The sequence below is a fragment of the Miniopterus natalensis genome, chromosome 7, assembly GCF_054644295.1.
Source record: "Miniopterus natalensis isolate mMinNat1 chromosome 7, mMinNat1.hap1, whole genome shotgun sequence".
In the NCBI taxonomy this organism is placed as follows: domain Eukaryota; kingdom Metazoa; phylum Chordata; class Mammalia; order Chiroptera; family Miniopteridae; genus Miniopterus; species Miniopterus natalensis.
In genome coordinates this window covers 45,127,684-45,150,919 of record NC_142087.1, presented here as the reverse complement: position 1 = coordinate 45,150,919, position 23,236 = coordinate 45,127,684, and the positions used below count along the sequence as shown (strand labels likewise).

At 41.0% G+C, this 23,236-nt stretch overlaps 1 protein-coding gene across 1 annotated transcript in view; it reads left to right on the top strand.

Annotated features, from left to right (window-relative positions):
- The first annotated feature begins 7,764 nt into the window (after window positions 1-7,764).
- Window positions 7,765-23,236, top strand: part of OSBPL1A (oxysterol binding protein like 1A) — a 166,322-nt gene continuing 150,850 nt past the window's right edge. The window contains exons 1-2 of the mRNA XM_016195907.2: window positions 7,765-7,933; window positions 20,815-20,937. Of these exons, the coding sequence (XP_016051393.2) occupies window positions 20,817-20,937 (121 nt within the window). The 5' untranslated portion in view covers window positions 7,765-7,933; window positions 20,815-20,816. The remainder of the gene's footprint in view (window positions 7,934-20,814; window positions 20,938-23,236) is intronic.

Here is a 23,236-nt window from a genome sequence, read left to right as displayed (position 1 = left end):
AAACGATTTCTAAACTCAGACTGCCTGAAGCATCAGCCTCAGCAGGATGAGGACACTGGGGAAGACAGTTCAAGACACAAAAAAGCAATATGGGCAAGGTCCTAAAGTATCAGAGACTGCCTAGGTGGATACAGGGACGTGACAGTTGTTTATAATTGCTCACATGTCAGATATTGTAATAATGATGAGAATTGCGTGAAGACATTGTGAGGCTTTATGATGCTAAGGAGTTTAGACTGTATCCTAAAGCAATGAAAAGGCAGAGTAGAATTTTAAGAGGATTATTTGATCAGATTTAAAATTTGGAAACATCCTCTGACTACAAATTATAGATGAGGGTTGGGTAGGATGGGAGAACGGAGGGCCAGAGACGAGAGTGCTTGCCCTTGAGAAAGAGAATGCAAGGAAGGAAGCAGGTTGCAGGGGGCGGGGAGTAAGCAGAGGGGAAATTGTCCTTTTAGTTATATTGAGTTTCATTTATTGGTGTGAGTCAGAAGCTCAGGAGTGATGCTGGGACCCGAGTTACAGATTTGTGAGAGACATGAGCATGCAGAGGGGTAGTAAGCCATGGGAGCACATGACCTTACCCAAAAAGTGTATGCGGAGAGGTAGAGTTTAAGGCAGAACTTGCAGCATTTAAAGGAAGGGCCAAGGACAAGGTGCTCAGGGAATTTAGGGAAGAGAATATTCCCAGGAGGAGGGAAGGGGTCACTGGTGTTGAATGCTGCCAGAAGGTCAAATCAAATTAGGACTCGTAAGGGTTCATTGGATTTTGCAATAAGGAGGCCTTTGGCGTCTTCAGCAGGACCCATTTTAGTGGAATAGCGGGAGCCAAAGCCAGAGAGGGAGTAGAGGAGACAGCGGAGAGGAAATGGAGAGAGGCAGCGTAGGCCACTCTCTCAAGCAGTTTAATTCTGAAGGAGGAATGAGGGAAAGATGGCAGAGGTTAGCGAACGCTTGTGCAGCAGGTACAGTGAGAGCACTTGAACATCTAGGAGGGAGAGAGTTGATGGAGTGAGATGAGGAGGGATCATGAATATGGTTGGGGGCTCTGGCCCTAGATGGGAGGGGTACCTCTTCTATTTTAACAGAAAAGGAAACGGAGGAAAAGGTATGGTACAAGTAGGCCTGTCAGTTTGGTAGTAACAAATCTGGGACTTCTCATCTAATGGCTTTTGGGTTTTTGGTAATGTAGGAGGTGAAGTCTTCTGTGGAGAGTGTACAGGGGAGGCGGCAGGGTAAGGGCTTTGAGAAGAGTGAAGGAAGTGCTGCAAAGGGCAGGAAACAAAGCTCGGTCCTAGCCCCCTTTACTCTCACTCTATTATTCTTTCTCCCTAGGCCGTCTCCTGCAAGGCTTGTGGCTTCAAGTCACCTCCACACAGATGACTGCAAATTTATAGCTCTAGTCCAAACTCACCTCTGAGCTCTCAACCATATACCTGTCACCTACACTTGAGTGTCTGAAAGGCTCCTTCAACTACCTACCCCTCCAGCTATGGCTCAGAACTGACAGGGAAGGATATGGGCAGTTCTGAAAATTCAGTTGATGTTTAGTTTCATGCATTTGCAGTGTGGTCTGCTCTGTGAAAGACAGACCCTATGCTAGCATTTATGTTTACAACCTCCCCCCCATCAGTTTTTCTCATACATGTTCATCTGCTTAATATGTCATTTCTCCAACCATTTCCACATGTTCAAATCCCATTCAGGACTTAACGTTAAAAGCCATCTTTTCTGTAAAGCATTCACTGGTAGCCCCAGCTAGAAAACCAAACAAAACTTTCTTCCTTGTATTCTTTATCTGATCTTTTATGGTCCTTATTGTTTTCCATTTCCTAATATATCTGCAGGCTTACAAGCTTTATGTTGTCGTACCTGCATTACTAGGTTGATAAGTTTTTGAGGGCAAGGCTGTTATCAGATTCATATCTTATCTCTCAGCCTAAAATAGGGCCTTGTACATGGTATCCACCAATGAAATCATGTAATTTGCTAAGTTAATATATATTTACTGACTAATGAATAAATGTACTGACCAATGATGAATGTAAAATCCTCTGCTCTGTTAAGTCTTTACATGCCATTATTCCAATCTTCCTTCCATTGGTAATCCTACACAATGTGATAGATATTTCTGGCTGATTCGTAAATCTGTTTCTAGCCCTAAGCTCTTGCCCAAAGCATTCTCCCACATTTTCATTTTCTTGCCACATCTCTCAAGTTTACTGTGTTGAAGGTACTCGTTTTCTATTTCCTGGTGTTTCCTAACTAAAGCTGGGGCTAAGTGTGAACACTATCTCTTCTGAATGTCTTCTCTATTTTAGCCCTCACTAGTCTAGAATTCCCAAGTCCTTTAGAATTTATTTTATCACTTTCAGGTGTTACTATGGCTTCTCTTTTTTGTTAGTTTTCATTGTATACTTTGCCTCTCAATTAGGTGATAAACTTCATGGGGCCAAGAATTTGCATATAAATATATCACTTATTTGCTGCACTTACTCCCTCTCTTTTCTCCAAGCTTTCTTTTCTAATTCTTTTAGTTAAAAAAAAAAAAAAAAAATAGCTACCACTAGAGGACAGTAGAGAGATCAGCTAGCAAAATTGATGTTCTGGGAATTACCTAGATTACTTTCCTTAACTTTACAGAACGGATGTGATTTACTTACTTCTGGGTGCTATGTTTTAAGAGAGAAAAGTGCAAACTGCATATCAGAGTGACATGACCAGTTGGAGCGTGAGGACAAGTTGGAGCATCTGGGAATGTAAGCCTAGAAAACAAAAACCACAGCAGCTCAAGCTGGTTGTCTTTAATTTTTAGAATGGCGTGTGACAGGGTAATCAAACGTACTGGGTTCAGTTTCGCATTGAGGACTTACAGGTGGGAGCTGGGTGAAGGCAGCATTTGCCTCAGTAAGAGGAACTCCTAACAGTAATGATGCTAGGGGAGGGGCAGGGAGTGATTTGAGCTTATAGGAGCAGAAAACTTTTCCTTCTTCCCTTCTAGGTTATTTGGCTGATTTAATAATTAAATTCACATACGACAAATTAACAAGAGAAGAACAAATTTTGTACATATGGGAGCCCGATAAAAATATGAGGTAATTGAGGCTTATATACCATGCTGAGCTAAGGAGAGGGGGTAGGGGTCTGGGGCTTCAAAGGGGAGGAAGACAATTCACAGAAAGGTTAGAAGCGCAAACATTTACAAATGGTAAACAAGTGTTTGCCAGGCCATGCAGGTAAGTCTTTCTGATATAAAACCTTATCTCTAATAATAGCTTTCTTCCTGGTAGAGGCCCTCTATCTAAATTCTTCTAGGCAGTTAAGGGGGAAGTAAGAAGCTCTTCCCCAGTTTGCTAGGCACCGATTGTCCTCAGCTTAAAATAGTTTACATGCCAAAGTGGTCCCACTGTGGGACAGTGTGTTCTGCTGCCCCTCAAGCTGCACTGTGAAGCAGCAATGTGCCAGTCTAGGAACGTCCCAGCTCTCAGAAGGAAGCTTTCAAAGGAGGACTATGGGCAGGGCAGACTTTCCAAAACTGCCAAGAAAGGGCAGTGTAGTTGTCAAGCACACTGCTGGACCAGATAATTATGAATGGGAAAGAGGGGTATATTTATGAGGAATAGACCTAAGGGCTAAAGGTGGACCTGAAAATATTGCCCAAGCTGCTCATGTCTTCTGAGAAAAGCGATGAAAGAGAAGGGCTTGATTGAAAGCAAAAATGAGGCTGTAATGGGAATTTTTGTGATTGTGCCTCCCTATTATCCATTGCCCCTTCTCTGGTAATAGCACTGCACCAGAATAGTGTGTGTGTGGAGAGCTAAAGTGGTGTGGGATTATCAGTGAAGCTGCTCTGCCCTATAAACGCTCTCTCTCTCTCTCTCTCTCTTCTTTTTCTCTCTTGCCTCCTTTGAAGAAAGACAAAAGGATAGGAAAACAAAAATATTTGTAACTTATTCTTTCCCAGTGGTAGCACCCTAGAAAAACTATAGACTCCTCCTACCCAGATTCTGGAAGTGCCCTAGTCCTGCCCTTGCCAGGCCGGATTTTCAGCTGCTTCTTTGATCATGGGCAATACATCCCCTATGCGTTTACATTAGCCAGTGCCAGTGCTTGTTGCTTGCAACCAGGAAACTACAGACATAGACCTTTCTAAACCTTCTATGTGGGGACCCAGCAAAATCAGTCATTGTTGGAAGGCAGTTGCTTAGACATCTGTGTGTCACACTCCTAGGAAAAGAGGGACAGGCACAGAATTAAGTCTAGATAAAAATAATTTAATATCTGAAAATATACCAGTTCATTTATTTCTGTTACTAAATAAACTGAGTGTAATGGCACAAATGACACACAAAAAAATTATACAGCTTTTATGAGAGAAAAAGCCCCAATAACCTCATAGCCTGATGGTGTGGAGTTAATAATAACTACAAAATGTTAATATGTAGGTGTAGGGGATGCTTAATTTCCCCCAACTCAACAATTTATCTGGATTTGCCTGATGACATCTGACCTACTTTTCAGCATTCCAGGCAGTAATTACCCAAAGCCCTCCCCAAAGTCTCAGTCCATAAAATCCTCCTTTTAATAAGATTTAACAAGCCTTTAGTGTGCTCCCAAAGCACTTCAAAGTCACACTGGCACCAGGGGAGTGTTTTTAAAACATGCAACGCATGAAATGCATTCTGTGGTGTTTCAGGCTTAAGACAAAACAACAGGGACACAAACATCAGGTACTGTGATCTGGAGGAAATCATATTCTGGGGAGAATTGTTGGGATGTTGGGAGAATAGTGGTAGAGAGCTGTTGGCTCCTAAGGTTCCTGAAACAAGCAAGCAAAAGAATACTAGGTGGATCCAGTCTGGACCAGGCAATGGGCAAGACTGATGAAGTGCATTGTGGTCTCAAGTTAATTAGACCAGGGTTAATTTTTTGATTGGGTCAGTCAGGCATGGGTTTGGTAGGGCAAAGGGTTAGTTACTTCCAAATCCCTTTTCTGTCCATCCAGAGCTTCCATTTCCACCACTACTTACGTGCATTGTAGATAAGGATGACATAGTTACTTTAACATGCTCCATCTGCAAAGTTAAAGTATCTATCTGCTCATAAGATCACAGAAGAGTTTGGAGAAAATATCGTTTTCAGAGATTCTATGTCTGCCAAAAATTTCTTAAAATAAAGTATGACATGATAGGAGACAATACAGTAATTGCTTTGTTGTTCTAGAACAGCACTGTCCAACATGGTAGCTGCTGTCTACATGTGGCTATTTAAATTAAAATTAATTAGAATTAAGTAAAATGAAAAAATTAAAATCGTTAGTCACAATAGCCAAATTTCAAGAGCTCAGTAGGCACATGTGGCTAGTGACTACTATATTGGACAAGATTGAATTATAGAACATTCCCATCATTGCAGAGAGTTCCATTGAACAACGTTCTACAATATCTATCTGTACTAGTTGTCAATAAAAATGCCAGAGAGATACATTTTCCTAAAGATTACTTATGTAAATATGAGACACCTATAAAAATACAATATACTTAGATGTTGACCTAAAAACAGAAGGGCCTTTCAAAGTGAGAGACAAACGTTTATTTGAGATCAATAAAAATAGCTATTTGGGAATCATTAATTCAGGCAGAAACCCAAATGATGTTCTGGTTAGGAGACAAAGGTAATGGGTATTTATGAGAAAGGCAAGGGGAACAATTGCATCAATAGAAGGAAGACATTTCCACTGGTGCAAATAATATAACAGTGATGTTAATTCTAAACAATGTTGTTTTTTTAAAATCCTCACCCAAGGATATTTTTTCCATTACTTTTCAGAGAAAGTAGAAGGGAGGGAGAGAGAGAAACATCAATGTGAGAGATACCCAGTATTTGGTTGCCTCCCGCAGGCATCCAGTGGGGCAGGGGATTGAACCTGCAACCAAGGTACCTGCCCTTCACCAGAATCTAACCCAGGACCCTTCAGTCCGAGGGCAGACACTCTGACTGCTGAGCCAGACTGGCCAGGGATAGACAGTGTTTTTAATTTTCAGTCCAGTAGTCATAATAACTACTTTCTTGTTATGTTTGCAAACAGTTCTTTGGGATACAATGTTGTCCTAGGCCCAGTCCAAAGATTATTTTACCTGTTTATTACTATTATTATTTGATAGACAATTGGATTAAGAAGATGTGGTATTTTGCCCTGTTTTTAACATCCCAAGGTTTGAGGTGGAAGATGTACAAGGTAGTTCCTCTGGCATGGTAGCTCCATTTTAAAGTAGCTCTGTTTATATTATTGTTTACATAGTGATCTCCACAAGATTGGAACTTCTCTTGTTGGTAGTCATAATGATTACTTTCTGTTATCTTTATGCTCACATTAGCTAGGGTCTATTTTCATTTACAAATTCAAGAATAAAGTGGATTGAAAAATGAGAGTAGTTCTAAATACGTTCTCCAATGGGTTAAATGATAGATTTTGGCTTTGTTTCATGCTTGAGATGGCCCTCCAGTGAATAAACTTGCTCCTTACAGTAAAAAAAAAAAAAAAAAAAAAATAGTAGTGAATTTAGTCAATTAAATTATCATAGTGAGAATGTAGGCTTTGGTGGGATCATGTGGAAAATTATTTCAATAGGCAATTTTTACTTTGGCTGTGAGGATAATTTAGTCTCAGAAAATAAGTCCAGGGGTTTCTTCTTTGTGAGGCAAATATGACTGCCTTAGTTACCACACATTTTGCTAGTCAAGTGACTTTTTTTAAATAAAATATCACATTGGCCTAGGATACACAAGTAGGGCTGCTTGTGTTCTCTAAAGACGTTCTAAGAGATCTGCTACATGACCTATCACATGTAATGCACTGACCAACTGGCCCATATTCTCAATATGTTCCTAGACTTAAAATGACTATAAAACTACAGTCCCTTAAAAACGAGTTCTATTAATTTTTCATTACAAAAGAACATGTTCATTAAATACACTGGAAAATACAAGAAAGTTGAAAAATTGTTCATTTGCTCCAATTTTCTTTCTCTTTTAGTTATGCATATTTTTAAAGAAGTTATATAATAAAGCTTAAGCCATTATAGACTGTTAACTCTTTTGGCTAGACCTGTTGTGCCGTGAGTCTGAAGAGGTGGACTCTGAAAGATTTGTTGCGGGGAGGAATTTTGTAAACACATCTCTTAAAGCATCCCTCACCTGCAGCAACCTCGCAACGCGGAGAGCTGAAAGGCATTTTAAGACCACCCTCTGGCACGTGAGCAGAAAAAGGGGTGTAGCTAATTTACACTGCCAATTAAGTTCCCACGGGTAAGGCCGCAGCCAAAGCAGAAAAGAAATGATCTGGGCAGCCGGGTGATGTATTTGTTTAATAACAAACGTCCTGCGCATGAACCCAGTATTCCCACTTGCTTCGGCGTGGGGGCTGCCTCTGCCCCCCACAGCTCCCCCGAGTCCTCGGGTGGGGTCTACCCCTTCTGTCGGGTCGGGGCGTGGCGGGAGGAGCGCGAGGGCTCTGCCCCGCCTCCCAGCCCTCAGCAAAGGCTGGAGCCGGCCTCGGTGGTCGGAGAGGGACCGGAGCGCAGCGCAGCGGGGGCGCGGCCGGGGGCGGGGCGGGGGCGGGGCCGGGGAGCCCGGCGCGCGCCGCGAGCCCCGTGAGCGGTCACGTGCCGCACGATCCGGGCGCAAAGAACCCGGGCGCGGGCGCGCGGCTGGAGCTGGGCGGCACGGAGGGGCGGGGCCGCCACCTCGTGGAGCGATGCCCCGCCGCCTGGCGCTCCTCCGCGATCCTGGCGCTGCGGTCCGCGCGAGCGTCTCTCCCGCGGGCGTGCGAGCCAGGTGACCTCGGCTTCATCAACGTGGGGCGAGCGGACGGGAAGCTGCGGTCGTGGTCCTCGTTCCGGGAGCGCCGGGAGCCCGGGTGACCGCCTAGGTCAGTTTCCGAGGCCGCTACCCGTGCGGGCGGGCTCCGCTCCGCCCGGTGCTCGGGGGAGGTCCGCGGGCGCCCGGCGGGGGGTGCGTGCGGGCCTCCGGCTCGTCTCTGAGGATGGTCAGGGTCGTGGCGCGGCGATGCTGGGCTGCGAGGCTGCGAGGCAGCTCGGCTTCCTGGCGGCCTCCGGCTGCTTCAGCACCGCGAGGAAGTTAGTTGTTACAAGTAGCAAGATGTTGGCGTTTGTTTGCGCTTCCACTCGCGGTGCTAGGACCTCGTGCTGGTGCCACACGTGTTACCTACCGAGTCATCAGCTGCGTGCGCCCTCGGTCCTGGGATGTGTGCATCGTAGTTTTTAGTTTCCCATTAACGAGAGGATTGACTCACAGTGGAAGTCACGAGCTGTTCATGTGACCATCCTCTCAGTGCGCAGCGTGGTTAATGGGACAAACACGAAAGACTCACAGGGATTAGGAAACAATATGAAAGATTGCAGCTGTACAGTAGAAAGGAGGCATATACCCGGTGGCCCTGTTGATTGGCAGAGTTGTCCTGATTTTGTTAAAATCAGTTTTTAGTTGCCAACACCGTCGCTTTCTGCAGACTGTACTGTGAAGTTTAACTGTTGGCGTTGTGATACTAAGTTAACTTAATCAAGGCTGCTTGAATGTTGCATATTTAGCTATAAGGCCTTTGTGAATAGTTGGTAATATAATTAAATCAGCTTTGAAATCAGTGGTGGGTTTTCCCCGAAAACTTCAGCCTTAGTATTGTAGTTGGTGCATTCTGGATATAGAGTTCAGAATATCCTCACCTCTTCAGCCAGCATTTGGGAAATTCTTTGTTGATTTGTTTGGAGGCCCAGCAATGTGTGCGTTCTAATCATGATACAATACAATTTTTGCAGCCATTGTGGTAGGTATAATTTCTTAATCCTCCAGCCGAAAATTTAAAGATCTCAGTATTAATTACAGAATAGTTACAAAATCCACCTTCTTTTCATCTCCCAGTTCTACCCTATGGACTCGATCTACAATTTATGGGGAAAATGAGAGACAGCTGTCAGTAATATTCCTTTTTAAAAGTTAGCTATCATGTTTGTCTTTTCTCCCAGGCAGAGCAACTCTCCCACAACATTGAGCAACTGACATTAAAAATAGGCGTTAACCGCTGCAAGTTGAGTTGCTTTATCTGAAGCAGTAGTTGTATCCCACTCAGGATATGGTTTGCCAAGATCAGATGACACTTATGTCTCATTGTTCATCAGCAGAAATTGGTGGTGGTGGCTAATCCTTGACTCTGGAGGCAGCTGTCTTGTAGGTATTATTCCAGTAGTATTTACACCTGTAATTCAGAGTAGGTAGATGTTAATTCTGTAAAAATATTGCTCCCCACTCTCCCCCTAAAACAAAGGGAAATAACCAGTTTAAAGCCAACAATAAAGAATACAGCCAGCTTCTTTTGAGCGATAACATGGTGCAGTGTCTATTAAATAAATTTAAAAGTTTCTTCTTGTGTCTTTATTTTATTTAGAAATACATCTATAGTAGATTTTTTTGTTGTTGTTAAACCTCACCTGAGGATATTTTTTCCATTGCTTTTCAGAGAGAGTAGAAAGGAGGAGGGGGCGGGGAGAGAGAGGGAGAGAATCCTCAGTGTGAGAGAGACACATGAACTGGTTGCCTCCTGCACAAGCCTGAAGCGGAGGCAGGGAATAAACCTGAACCCAAGCTACGTGCTCTTGACTCGAAATCGAACCCGTGACCCTTAGGTGTGCAGGCTGATGCTCTAACCATTGAGCACACTGGCCAGGGCTATAGTAGATTTTTAATTTGGAACTCTTGTGGCAATTTCTTACCTCGTGACATTAATAGAAGGTGAGTTTTGTATATTATATGTATTCACTGAGAAGTGGTCAGTAGAAAGTAGAAATCAGCTTAACTAATAACACCTGGAGGAGATAGGCTGCGGTAGCAAGTGCATGTGAGAAACTTGAAATGGTTGGGAACCTTGTCAGTTTTTTCAAGCCTGATGGTAATAAGAACTTGATTGATGACTAGTAAATTCTTTCCAGTTCTAGGAAGAGGCCAGCGGTTAGCAGTGTAGACACCAGCTTATCTCAGCTCACCAGAATTCATTAATGAGGTGTCAAAGATACTCTTATGCATTCTATTCTGTACATTATATGTTGATGATCATAATGCCATAAATTATAGGATGTTCTTGATTCCTAGAAATGTTGGATTTTTCCTTACTTACCTAACCTCACCCACTAATAAAGTGGGAAAGTATAAGAAATAGTTTTAATACTTTCAGTAAGAGATTATACTAGGCCACTTACTGTATCTGAGTTCTTGGATTTGTCAGCTGACAAATAGGAAATTACCATATAGTGAAAGCACTCCTTAACTACATTTTCCTATCACAGGACAGTGGAAAGTAACCACATGTTTTTACTTTGTTGTTTAAAGTTTTCCTTTAAAGAGAAACTTCTGGATATAGGATGTATAACTGGTCAGTATTCTACATTAGTTCGGAAGACAATTTTAAATGTGAAATCAAAATGGGAAACATTTGAATACATTTTGTCTAAAACTTAAGGAATGTTATCATTAAAAGGTAACATTCAACTTTCTTGTTAGTATTTTTAGTATCTAAAACTGGATTTATCTAATTTGTGGACTTCTCCGCCCTTTGCTTTTACGGATCCAACCTGTTTTGAAATGGTAGCTAATAGCTTTCAGAATTCAGGTTGAAATTCAAATCAGGAGTGCATCTAAGGGTTAGTTCTTGGTTGTTGAAGCTGATAAAACATATAGCAACTTAAGGTTGAAAGTTTCATAAAGCAAAGCCATGAAGCTTACTTAATTTTCACCAATTTTGATAAACATTAAAATTTTCAACTGAAAAAAGGTAAAAGATAAATATCCAGCAAGTAGGATTGTTTTTTTTATTACATCTGTGGCATCCAAGTCAGTGTGGGTACATACTGAATATGAATAAGAGAAGGTAATGTGAATGTCAAATATAAACATTTTACATTGACTTCAATGGTCTACAAACTGTAGCATGGAAGATTATAATTAGAGTCAGTTGGAGATGATGCTCTTTATCTGGGCAGAAAGTCTCATGGAGGAAGCTAGAGTATAAGTTTTACTGAATTAAAAATGAAATGATTTTTAATTTACTTTTTTATTTTTAAAAGAAAGAATGAGTGTTTCCTAAAATAGACTTTATAATTTGCTGTGGTTTTCCTTAAATTGCCATGTTTTGGATATCTCATTTTAGTTGGTAAATAAAGCTTCTTAAAATGACATTAAGTCATAATTCAGAGTCAATTTCCTCAATGCTCACACATGAACAATTGGAACAATTGTTAGGGTCAGTGACATTTAATTTTAGAGGCTGATTTGAATTTTATGAAATATATAGCATCGCTATTATTTCACCCCTGATTAAGAGTTCTAGATTTTGGTTGTGGCTTTATTGGCATACAATACTCAACAAGTAACTTTACCTTTGTACTTCTCAGGTTATTTTAACCTCTAAAATCAATATTAAATATGAATCCGTCTACTAATGTAGAATTTCTAAAACAAAAATGCAGTAAGTTGTTTGTGTTATCACAAATGTCATAGTGTTATATGTGTGTGTGTGTACACATAGGTATACACACACACACACACACACACACACCCCTATTAGAGAACTTAACGATTGTTTGCTAGGAGCCAATATGATTGAAAGCAAAATTTATTTTCTTGCTGTTTTTACATAGTTACTTTAATTCTTAATATTTTCCTCATATTAACAGAATATAATAGTGGGGGAAAAACCCACACCATTGAGCAGCTAGCTGCTTTGGAATGTAGTGCTAAGCATATTATAGATTTTAAAAAATGTTTTAAAGATTTAACTTGTAAAATATATGTATTTGTTTATAAACGCATTTAATTTTAGTCACTATTCAAATTCCCAGTATACACTGTGTTTCAAACGTTATTTGAATGTAACACCAAGCATAAAATCAGTTTCTGAGAATTTAAAAAATAATCACAACATATTGTTGTAAGTTTTTGAATAATTAGGCTCCCTCCCTTTGGCTTTGTTAATAGTACAAAGCTATTTGGCAGTTGTAAGCCATATTTTGATGCTTCCTGACATTTTCTTATTTTGGTAAAATACACATGACATCAAATTACCTTTTCAACCGTTTTTAAGTGCACTATTCAGTGGCATTAAGCACATTAACGCTGTGCAACTGTCACCGCCACCCACCTCTAGAACTTTTTCATCATCCTAAACTGAAGCTCTGTCCCCATTAAACACTAACTCCCATTCCTGCCTCCTCCAGCTTTTCTAGTAACCATCATTCTGTAATATGAATTTTTCTACTCTTGATACCTCATATAAGTGGAATAATATATCTGTCTTTTTGTTTATGGCTTATTTCACTTAGCAAAATGTGTACGAGGTTCATCCATGTTGTAGCATATATCAGAATTTCATTCCTTTTCATGGCTGAATAATATTCCACTGTATGTATGTAACACATGTTTTTCTATTCATCTGTCACTGGACACTTAGGTTCCTTCCACCTCTTGGCTGTTGTGAACAGTGCTGCTGTGTGCATAGGTGTGCAAGTATCAGTTTGAGTCCCTGCTTTCAATTCTTTGGATATATACCTATGAGTGGAATTGTGGGTCATATGGTAATTCTAAGTTTAATTTTGAGGAACTGCTACACTTTCCTGATGCTTCATGAAGTCCGGTTAAATGTTACATGTATGATTGAATAAAGTTAGCCTGGATTTTCTTGAATTTTAACTTTTTGAATACCTTTAATAACTCAAAAGACTTGGGTGAAATATGGTACTTGGGTGAAATACCCCTGATTGTTGAACTTTATTATCGATTTCTCTAGGAATTTTCTACTCTTTATCTGTAGAAATTAAATTTGAATAGTAAAGAAAAGTGGCAGAGTAAATGATAAAATAATAGACCTCTGACCAAATTTAACAAGTCATGATTACCTTTTAAACTAAAAGTTTTAGGGTCCCTGCCAAGATCTCAGACTTAGGGCCACAGAATTTATCCACTGTATTGAATGGGGATTTAGTGGCATGGACTATCACATATGGGTACTACTTTAATTAGATAATCCGCAGTATTTGTAAAACAACAAAATATAAATTTGCTTTCCACATGATTTAAAATTAGAAATCTAGCTTCCTCAGTGGACCTTGGAGGAGAGGAAACAGACAAAAGCTATCCAGTCTCCCAGTTTTTGAAGCTCAAAATTTTTTTTGGTTTAGTTATTTCCTTGGGAACATTTTCTTGGCCATTAAAATCTTATTAATCTAAAAACAGCTTGGAATTGCATGAATGTGAAAAGGACAGTTGAAAAAATAAAGTGATCATGAGAAATACTGTGTATGCTAATAGGGTTTGGCTTTGATCTAGATCAGCTGCGTTAAGGGATTGCTTGTCTTTTTCTTTTGGCTTAAACATCAGAGATAAAAACACTTTTCTGAGATAAGCTCTCATAATTCCAAAGAATGTTTTAAAAATATGTTCAACATGTGAATTTGGATTCTTTTATTTTGTATATTTTCTAAAGGTAACTGTTAATTACAGAAATTAGTTTATAAATTAGAGATACATCAAATTAAGTAAAGAAGTAGTAAAGTAATAATCCTAAATAATCCTAGAGTGTGTATTTTTAGAATTTCTCCTTTTTTGGTATTCATTTATTTCCTATGGCATATTAAAAAAAAAGTCATTAATTTTTTTGTCACTAGGTAAAAGTGTACCACTCCACAAATGTGTTGCTTTTAGGCCTTCCTATAGGAAAGCTTGATTGCTTTGTTCTTGAAGAACTAAGTTCACAGTCATTCATCTATCCATCCATCCATCCATCTGTCCATTTAATTAATTTTTCATTTCTTACTGTGTTTTAAGCAGCTTGCTAGGTACTAGGAATATAGTGGGGAACATATGGACATGAGACCCGTTTTCGAATCCAGTTTATAGTGTAGTGTAGGCAGAGCCAAAGAAATGACCATGTGAATGTCTACAGACCTGAAGGTGGTGGGGTAAAGAGGGCAAGCCAGACCTCTTGAGAAATGTGGATAGTAATTTATTTGTACACTTTTCTTTCTTACAGTATAAGTTCTAGTGGAAGGCTTGGTTTTATTAATGTGTCATCAAAGTTTAGGACAATAACCTGGAATATGGTAGGCTCTCAATTAAGTGTTTATTGACTCATCTCCATGCATGATAGTAGAGACAGGGAAGGCGATACAGAAGGTCCTTAAATAACGTTTCGTTACAACAATGAGATGCCTAGGAACTCAATTCTTGTTTGTATCAGTTGACCTATGGTAAAATTGGTTTCATTTTAGTCGTTTTATTCATTTATTTTGAGAGTACATTTATTAAAGCTGAGGATAGTGAAACAAGAAAGGGTTTAGGATAGGAGAAGGAACAGGAGAGAGTCTAGAAGAGGCTGCTTTGGCTTTCTAGAAATGTTATAGGAAAGATTAGCCAAAGTGGGGCTGTTATTGGTTCACTGATAAGTCAGAGAAAAAGGGCTCTTGAAGACAGGTTCAGAGGGTTAGCCCTGGATGAGCTGCACTGCCCATTGCTTCCCTGGTTGCAAGTCCTATGGGGACCTTTAGAGTTTAGGAGACGCAGGCCTGAGAGTTGTCAATATAAGAAACATTCAAAATGATATTGGACAAAATGTGTCTGCGGGGGGCCTTTTCTCCACTGGGTACTGCTGGGGGTGGAGTTCTTATGTAATCCCAAGAAAAAGAATTTTCTGAGACTCGCACGGGAGAACAAGTGATTTTTATTCGCATGGAATTAAATCCTTGCATTTCTAAAGTCCTGTTTCCCTTAGTCCAGCCATAGAAGTGTAACTGGGGTTTCAGTAAAGCTAGAAGCAAAGCCAGTGTGCGGTTTCCTTTCCATGTTGGGGACAGGCCAGTACAGCAGCAGGCTAGTTGCAGTCCATTAGTCCATTGTGTGTGGGGTCCACATGGCTGTGGGCCATGTGGGCAAATGCCGGGAAGCAGAAGCAAAAGAGCCCCACAAGCCAGGAGTCAAGCGCAGCTCGCCAAGGGTGCTAGAGAGGGAGTTTCTCTGTTCAGGAAATTAAGTATTCCAGGTCTTTGTGGGCTTACAGTGGCCACACTCATTCCGACCAATGACCTTTGTTCCCAGGTGTGACTGACAGGCAGTACCTTTCCTGTCGCCCCAACTGACAGTGCGTGCATCTGTCTTCCCTATGTGGTTCCCTCCCCCAGTGTTTTGCAGGGAACATGCCTATAATGTCTGGCCTTCCCTTTTCTCCTTTCCTATTAATAGCTAGCTAATTACAAAGGTATCAAAACCTATAGAGAATGTTTGTGAGTTTATTTGACCCAAACTGATGACAGTTGCCGGGGAGCAAAATCTCAAAGGATTGAGAAAATGCTCCAGAGAATGGCAGTTTTGCACCTTATTTCATACGTTACAATCAAAAGAGAAAACTTAAGTGGGTTACATGAAACCCATTGGCGATAGCTTTGGGAGGCAGGAGAAAGCAAAGTGGGGGGGGGGGGGGGAGAACCTCTGGGATTGGATAAAAAGTAAAATGATAGACACATACTTCTTTTACACATGTTAATACAAGATAGTTAACAGTCAGCAATTAACATAATTACAATGAGGGGATTTGTGGTTCCTGTAGAGTGGTGCCTGTGCTTTGAGGGGTCCTGAACAAGGAAATTTCTTGGACATTCCAAAGGTATGTCATCTTAGATACAAAGAGACAATAGGCTTAGTTAAGGTAAAGATTGACTTTTGTCAGGGAATTACTGCCTTAGGACATTTCTACCTGCCATGAACTGCTTTTGGTAAAAACATTTTAATTTTAGACCACTTTATGTGGTTACTTTAGGTCTCCAAGTTTGTAAGGCTACCATGCAGGCCTTCCCTGAGCTTGTCAGGCTTAGTATGTGGCCCCTTTTTGTCCACAGAGGGAAAAGGGCATGGACATGCCATTCTCTCTGCCAACATATGCAGGCCTGAATACTTACAATATCTGCTAGTATCTAAAACCTTATTTCTTTTTTTAAAAATATATCTTTATTGATTTCAGAGAGAGGAAAGGAGAGGGAGAGAGAGAGATAGAAACATCAATGATGAGAGAGTCATTGATCAAGCCCGCAACCCGGGCATGTGCCCTGACCAGGAATCGAACCCCAATCGCCTGGATCCCAGGTCATCGCTCAACCGCTGAGCCATGCCCGGCCGGGCTAAAACCTTATTTCTTAGGTGGGTATCTAGGTAGCCCACATGAGCTGGGAAGGTGTCCAGTGTGACAGCCACAAGAAGCTGCAGTTTGCCTGTCACTACCAGGTCAACGTCATGGATAGGTTCTGTGACTTCAAATGAAATGACATAGGCATGCTCTCTATCTGGGGAAGACGGGTGGGGTCAGACTGGACCTTGGTTCAGCAACAGCAGTGCTTGAGTTCTGGCTAGGAAAGAATTCAGAGCCAGGACTCAAAATATAAGAGAACATTTATTTAGAAAGTCACAGAGGTAGAAAAAATGAATGGTAGAAGAAATGGGCCCAGGAAACAAGTCGTAAAGGCGAAAGAAGGGCCCTTAGAACTTGGGAGTGAGGAAGGTAATGGTAACATGGGGGCAGAGGGTGGCTGGGTGGGGTGGGGTGTGAGAAGGGAAGCTTGGTGTGTTCCTAGAGAGGTGGAGCCAGGGCTGGGGTTGTTAGTCATTGGAGCTGGTCCTGAGGAGAAGTCATGGTGTCACTTGTCCGGTTTTGCTGCTTTTCTGGGCCTGGAGCTGAAATGCAGATGAGGCCTAGATGTTATTTTTTAGGGAAGAAAAGCCAGGGGGTCTAAACCTCATGACCAGTGAAATGAAAGATCAGGGGTTCCAAAGAAATAAACTAGGGGAGGAAAGGTTACCCTGGGGGAAAGGTCCTTGTTTTCCCAGTTTTGCCCCATTGCTAGGTACCTGAGGCTTTCTGCCCTGGTGAGTTTCTGTGCCTGGCCCATTGTCCTTGCTCTGCTCATGTTTAACTGCCTGTTACACACAGACAGGGAATCTTTAGTTATGACGTTTCTTTGATGAAGAAAGAAACTATGATGAATGTTTTTATGCCTTGATTCAGAACATTTTCTTATTAATTTCTTTGTAGCATAGCTGAAAGGAACATAAATATCATTTTATTCTACTGGTATCATTTTAGGATGTTTACTTGGTTTTTAAATTACAGGTATTTTTGGAGTTGTGTTGTTTTGATGGTGTTTGAGGCACTGGGAAATTATTCTGCTATAAAAATGTATTTTTACTGTTTTCTGCTTCAAAAAGATGATTTGTTTATGGAACTATGTTTTAAATTTATATATGATTTTATAAACTTGTTTCTAAGGAGAAAAGGGAAAAGTGTCAGTCTCCCCCTCCTTCCTAAAGTAATTGAAGTTGATAAAGGAAAAGCATTGAAAATGCCTGTTTGCATATTTGCAATTTACCCTCAAGATATTGCTTGTTTGAATAAGTCCCAAGTTTTACAGTTGGCAAACCTTTATAGAGTTGGCTCAGTTCTGCAGGTAGACTAACTACTTGGATAAGGTGTTAAATTGCTTTGAAAAGGAGAGAATATCCAAATTGCTTCAAGAAGATTTTGTAATCAAACAGGTGCCTGTGTTAAATGGATACATATGGGATTTAGGCATAGAGCAACAGGAGTTTTATTTTTCTGTCTTGGCGAAGTTTAACTGGCCTTCTTCCCCTCTTATTTTTAAAATAAAACAATCTGTATTTTATTTATCTATTACCCCCACCCCCACCCTGTCTTACGCTGAGTCTGCTCTTCTGTTAAGGTACCTAAGAATCTGGTTCTTTTCTTAGGAAAATGGCAGCCACTGTGGGCTTTTCATCCACCTCTGGGACCTTGTCCCATCCCTCCCTCATCCATCCTTTTTCCTGTATTTCAAGCATTTCCTCTCTCCTGGCTCTTGCTCCACAGCTATAAACATGCCCAGGTACCTAATTTCCAAAACTGAAGCGATCACCAGCTCTTCAGAACCAAGGTGCTTTAAAGGAACCTGGTCTACTCTCTCCCTGCTACTCATTTTCACTCCCCAGTTTACCCAAATCTTTTTTTCTCTCTCGTCTCCACTGAAAAAATTCTTGAGTACATCAGTGGCTTCCTACTTGCCAAATTGATTGGCATTTGTAGGTCTTATTCTTGCCCTCTCTTAGGTATTTCACAGCCATCGGACGCCCTCGAAACACTCTTGGTTTCACCACTACTGCCTGCTTCTGTTCCCTCTTTCTACACTTAGTCCTTTCTGCCAGATCTTACTCACTGGCCTCCTTCCCCTTAAATGTTAATCTTCTCCCAGGAAGGGGTTTTTACCCCTATGGCCTGACCAATCATTAATATGCTGATAACTCTCACCTTTTGGTTTCTAGCCCAGGACAGCTTTCTTCTGCTCCGGCTGGTGTTAGCTAAATGCTTGTGGGATAGCTCCCTCTCCGTTTCCCACGGAAACCTCAAACTTACCCAGCCCAAATGGAATCACTTTTTCGTGCAGCATTGTTTGTTTTCTAACAGGCGTCCAGGTTAGAAACCTTGTTGACCCTGGTGGTCTTGGTGAGCTCCTCATGCTTCTGTTTCCCTCTCTGTGATTCTGTAACTAAGGGAACGAGCTAAGGACGCCCTTTCTCTACACAGCACTGTCCCTTGTATATTACTGTACTTGGCACATGTTGGTATGATTGTTGTTTGCATGTTTGCCCTGTTTCTGGGTGGGGGCAGAGACTGTACCGTGCATCATTTACCTCCGGTACCTATAGCAGACCATGTCATTGGTGGGTACTCAAGAAACATTTGTTTGTTATTAATTTTAGAGTGAGAGAGGAAGAGGGAGAGAGAGAGAGACATTGAAACACTGATTTGTTGTTCCACTTATTTACGCATTCATTGATTGATTCTTATATATTCCCTGACTAGGGATTGAACCCGCAACCTTGGCATATTGGGATGACACTCTAGCCAACTGAGAGCTACCTGGCCAGGGCAGAAACACTTGTTGAATAAATTTAAATCCCAATCCCAGCATTCATGAGCAACTGTTGTGTTGTGGCTAATATATTATAATGGAGTATTTAAGTTAGATGGTAGATTTTTAACCTTTTTTTTTTTCTTTTTTTCTTTCTGTGAACCCAATGTGGTGAGAACCCAAGGATGATAATATTAAAAAAACTTCTAGTATTCCTGAAGATACTTTAAGGAATGGGATTAGCACAAAGCCCAGACAAACCAAGAATGGGTAAAAGCTAGGCTAGGCATTGCATGGAATTATATTTCTCTGTTTGCAACGTCCCATGTCCCTTAAAGCAGTCCTAGAAAATATGCAGCTGGGGGTACAGTAAAGCTAAAAGCAGGGCCAGTGTTCAGAGTGTCCATTATTATTATTATTATTTCTTTCTGTGAACCCAAAGTGGTGAGAACCCAAGCATAATATTATTTAAAAAAACTTCTAGTATGTATTATGAAATTTTAAAAATATTGTCAAATAGTTCTCTCTCCCTGTAACATATGCATTTACATTTATAGGAGTAGTTTATTAGAATACACTACACATTTCTTGCCCATGCAAGCATTGTGTTTAATCTTATTTTTTTGGTAATCCGATAGGTAAAAATATATCATTTGTGTTTGATTTTTTTTTTGGTATTTATTTGATTATTAGTAAGAATGAATTTGTATTTCTTTTGGGAATTGCTAATCATAACATTTTTTTTTTAATCCTTACCCGAGTATGTATTTTTCTCATTGCTTTTCGGAGAGAGTGGAAGGGGGCGGGGAGAGAGAGAGAGAGAAACATCGATGTGAGAGAGACACATTGGTTGGTTGCCTCCTGCACCCACCCGGACCAGGGCTGGGGACTGAGCCTTCAACCGAGGTACTTGCCCTTGGCTGGAATTGAACCTGAGACCCTTCAGTTTGTGGGCTGATGCTCTAACCATTGAGCAAAACCGGCTACGGTGCTATTCATAACATTTTGACATAAATGCTCTATATTTCTTTGTATTCCTCTATATTTGTTCTGGAGTTTGTAAGAAAATATGAAACAGAAAAAATTTATTTGTAATAGCCACTTCAAGGTCCATTTACTTTTTCTATTCAGAATGTTTTCTTGCAAAGGTTTGAATGTGTTAGTTTACATTTCAGTCTTTAGTATTTTTACTTGAATGACTGTATTTTTACTTTATGTCTAGTTATTGTTGTAATAAAAACTATTTGCAAGATACCTGTATTTGACAGAATGCTTTTATAGACATAATCTTATAACAGGTCATGAAATTGGTTGTGTTTTGCACATGAGGAAACAGGCTTTGAAAGATTGAGAAACATGCCCAAATGTCTAATGCACTTCTTCAATAATAATACAGGGGGCAAGCTGTCAGGAACAAGTTCTGGCCCTGCAACTGATTTATTTAATTAGTTGTGTCTAGCTGCAAAATAAAGATGATTCTTTTCCCTTTTCTTTTTAAATCCTCACCTGAGGTTATGTTCCCCCTGGTTTTAGAGAAGAATGGAGAAGGAGAGAGAGACATTGATGTGAGAGAGAAACATCGATCAGTTGCCTCCTGCGTGCACCCCAACTGGGGATCAAACCCACAACCTGGGTATGTGCGCTGACCGGGAATCGAACCCGAGACTTTTTGGTGTATGGGACGACACTCCAACCAACTGAGCCATAACGGCCAGGGGTCTTTTCCCTTTTGGTATTAGTAGGTAGTATCTGAAAGCTAATTATGTTCTTAGATCAAAGCAATTTTGTTGTTTTTTTAATGTAGAAATGAATACAGAAGCAGAACAACAGCTTCTCCATCATGCCAGAAATGGCAATGCTGAGGAAGTAAGAAAGCTACTGGAAACCATGGAAAAGAGTGAAGTAATTGCTGATATTAATTGCAAAGGTAAGCTCTGAGTGAATTTGATTCCTTTCTCTTTTACTACTTATGTACCCTCTCTTATCTACTATCTCGTTTATTTAGCACTATTTTTTTACCTTGCTTGCAATAAATTTCCGTTTCTTAACCTAGAAAGAACCTTAATACGAGTGGTAAAATGTCTCTCCTCGTTCCCTGTAAGTCAGAGAAATTGAGATCCAGTCTTAAAATTATCATGGATCATAAACTTTATAAACTACAAGGGTGACCCAGGGCCCACAAGATGCATGCTATGACAATTTGTTCTTCTCAAAGACATTGTAGTTGAACTAGCAGTTTCGAGTGTTTACTGTGTGCCCAGAGAGTCATGTGGAGTAACTGGCAGATGATGTTGGTCAGTGTCCCTTCCCTCACTGAGACTAGTCCAGTAGAGTAATAGATCAGACTAGTCTACATCACACATATGTACCAGAATATGCAAGTGTAGGGTGTCGTGGGACCTCACAGGAGAGGTATGTAATTAGAATTTGAAGGATTAGTTTCTTGAAGGAAGTGAAACAGCATGTGTCAAGGTCCTGAGGTGAGAGGCAGCCTAGATGGCAAGGGCCTGCAGGCAGGGGAGGGGGTGAGGGATAAGGCTAGGTGGGTACCAGCCAAATAATAGCGTGCCCTGTGTAGCAAGGTTGTACATATCTTACTCTCAGGTATGCAGACAAATAGAATTCATTTTTCAAGTCGCCCTGATATTTCAACAAGCGCCTTCTCGGTCCAGGGGTATGGAGGACTGAACGCTAGTCTTTGGGTACATCAGTCTTAGTAGCTTTTCTAGTTAGTGCTTGGTCTTCTGGAGCCTCTCACCTCTCTCTTCTCCCCAGTCTACCCTGAGGTTGCATTTAAATGTAAAGGTGAGCATTGCTGTGTGTTTGTACAGCCTTTGGTTCCTTAGTGACCCTTGTCTTCCTAGTGCTCCTTAAGTATTTGTAGCTAAAGTAGAACTTGGGGACAAAGCCAAACTCAGGTCTCTCAGTTTATCATACAATACAGGCGGTGCTCCTTGGCTGTCTCAGGAGACTCACCTTGGCTCTTGTTGGCTTTATGTCGCCCTGAGCCTCTGTCATGTCTTTTATTTGGCACATGGCTGAAGCCTGCTGATTCAGCTCAGCCTCACAGGAGTGTGGCTGAGGGTGGCTTTGTGGGAATTTGGCGACACATGGGATCTAAGAGTAGCTATGGCTAGCCAAAATTTGGCCTTCCCTCTGCTTGTACTACAGAGTTCACTTTGCTGTGGCCCCCGGGCAGGTGGGTACTGGTATAGGTGGTCGGTTCTGGGGGTCTTTTCCTAGCACCTCAGATGCCACTTGCCTGTACTCTGTGTTCCCCCAGTTTATCTCACTCTCTGGGCTTATGATCAGGGGCCATGTGTCTCATCTTATATCTTCGTCTCCTACAGTCCTCTGTCCCACATGGATATTTTATTCTGCTGTGTCACATTCTCATCTTGTCCTCAAGCAACAAATCTCCTGGCCTCACTCCCAGTGGGGAAGAATTATTATCTTTGCAGCACAGAAGAAACTATGATCTGGTTGTCCAGAAAGTGTAGCCTGAGATGGTTCTTGGTATGCTAAAAGAATTCTAAAAATCCTCCCATTCTTCAGGAAAGACTGGTTCTTAATCTTTACCTTTTCGAATGGTAAAACATTCCTGATTTGATAATCCTCAGTGACCCTTTACTTACTACCTTTCCATTTGCTACCTATGGTTGCCTCAGCTAGTTAGTGGAACTTCCTCTACTTGGAAATGTAAAACTGAGAAGCAAATGTTAAAAATTCTTTGAAATTTCACCCTCATTCTACCTGTCCCAGTCAGACTTTGTCTTAAGGGCAGTTTGATATGTGTTAATGTAGAGGAATGAAGTAATCAGGTGATAAGCCGTTCACCCAATAGAAGTAAATGCAGGGGTGGTGGGACTGGACGTGAGTAGTGTTTCACTGTGGGAATCACTTTTCCTGGCATTTCTTGTTGTTTCTTATTTCTGTTTTATTTGTTTTTCCAAACCCTGAGAAATGGAAAACATGGTAAAATGTACTATAATTCCTATTTTTTTTTTTTTAAAGATTTTTCAAAATTAATTTTAAAGAGAAAGGAAGGGAGAGGGAGAGAAACATCGATGTGAGAGTGAAACATCGATCAGCTGCCTCCTGCATGCCCCTCACTGGGCGTGGAGCCCCACAACCCAGACATATTCCTTGACCAGGAATTGAACCAGCAACCTTTTGGTGCCCGGGAGGATGTCCAACCAACTGAGCCACACCAGGCAGGGCAACAG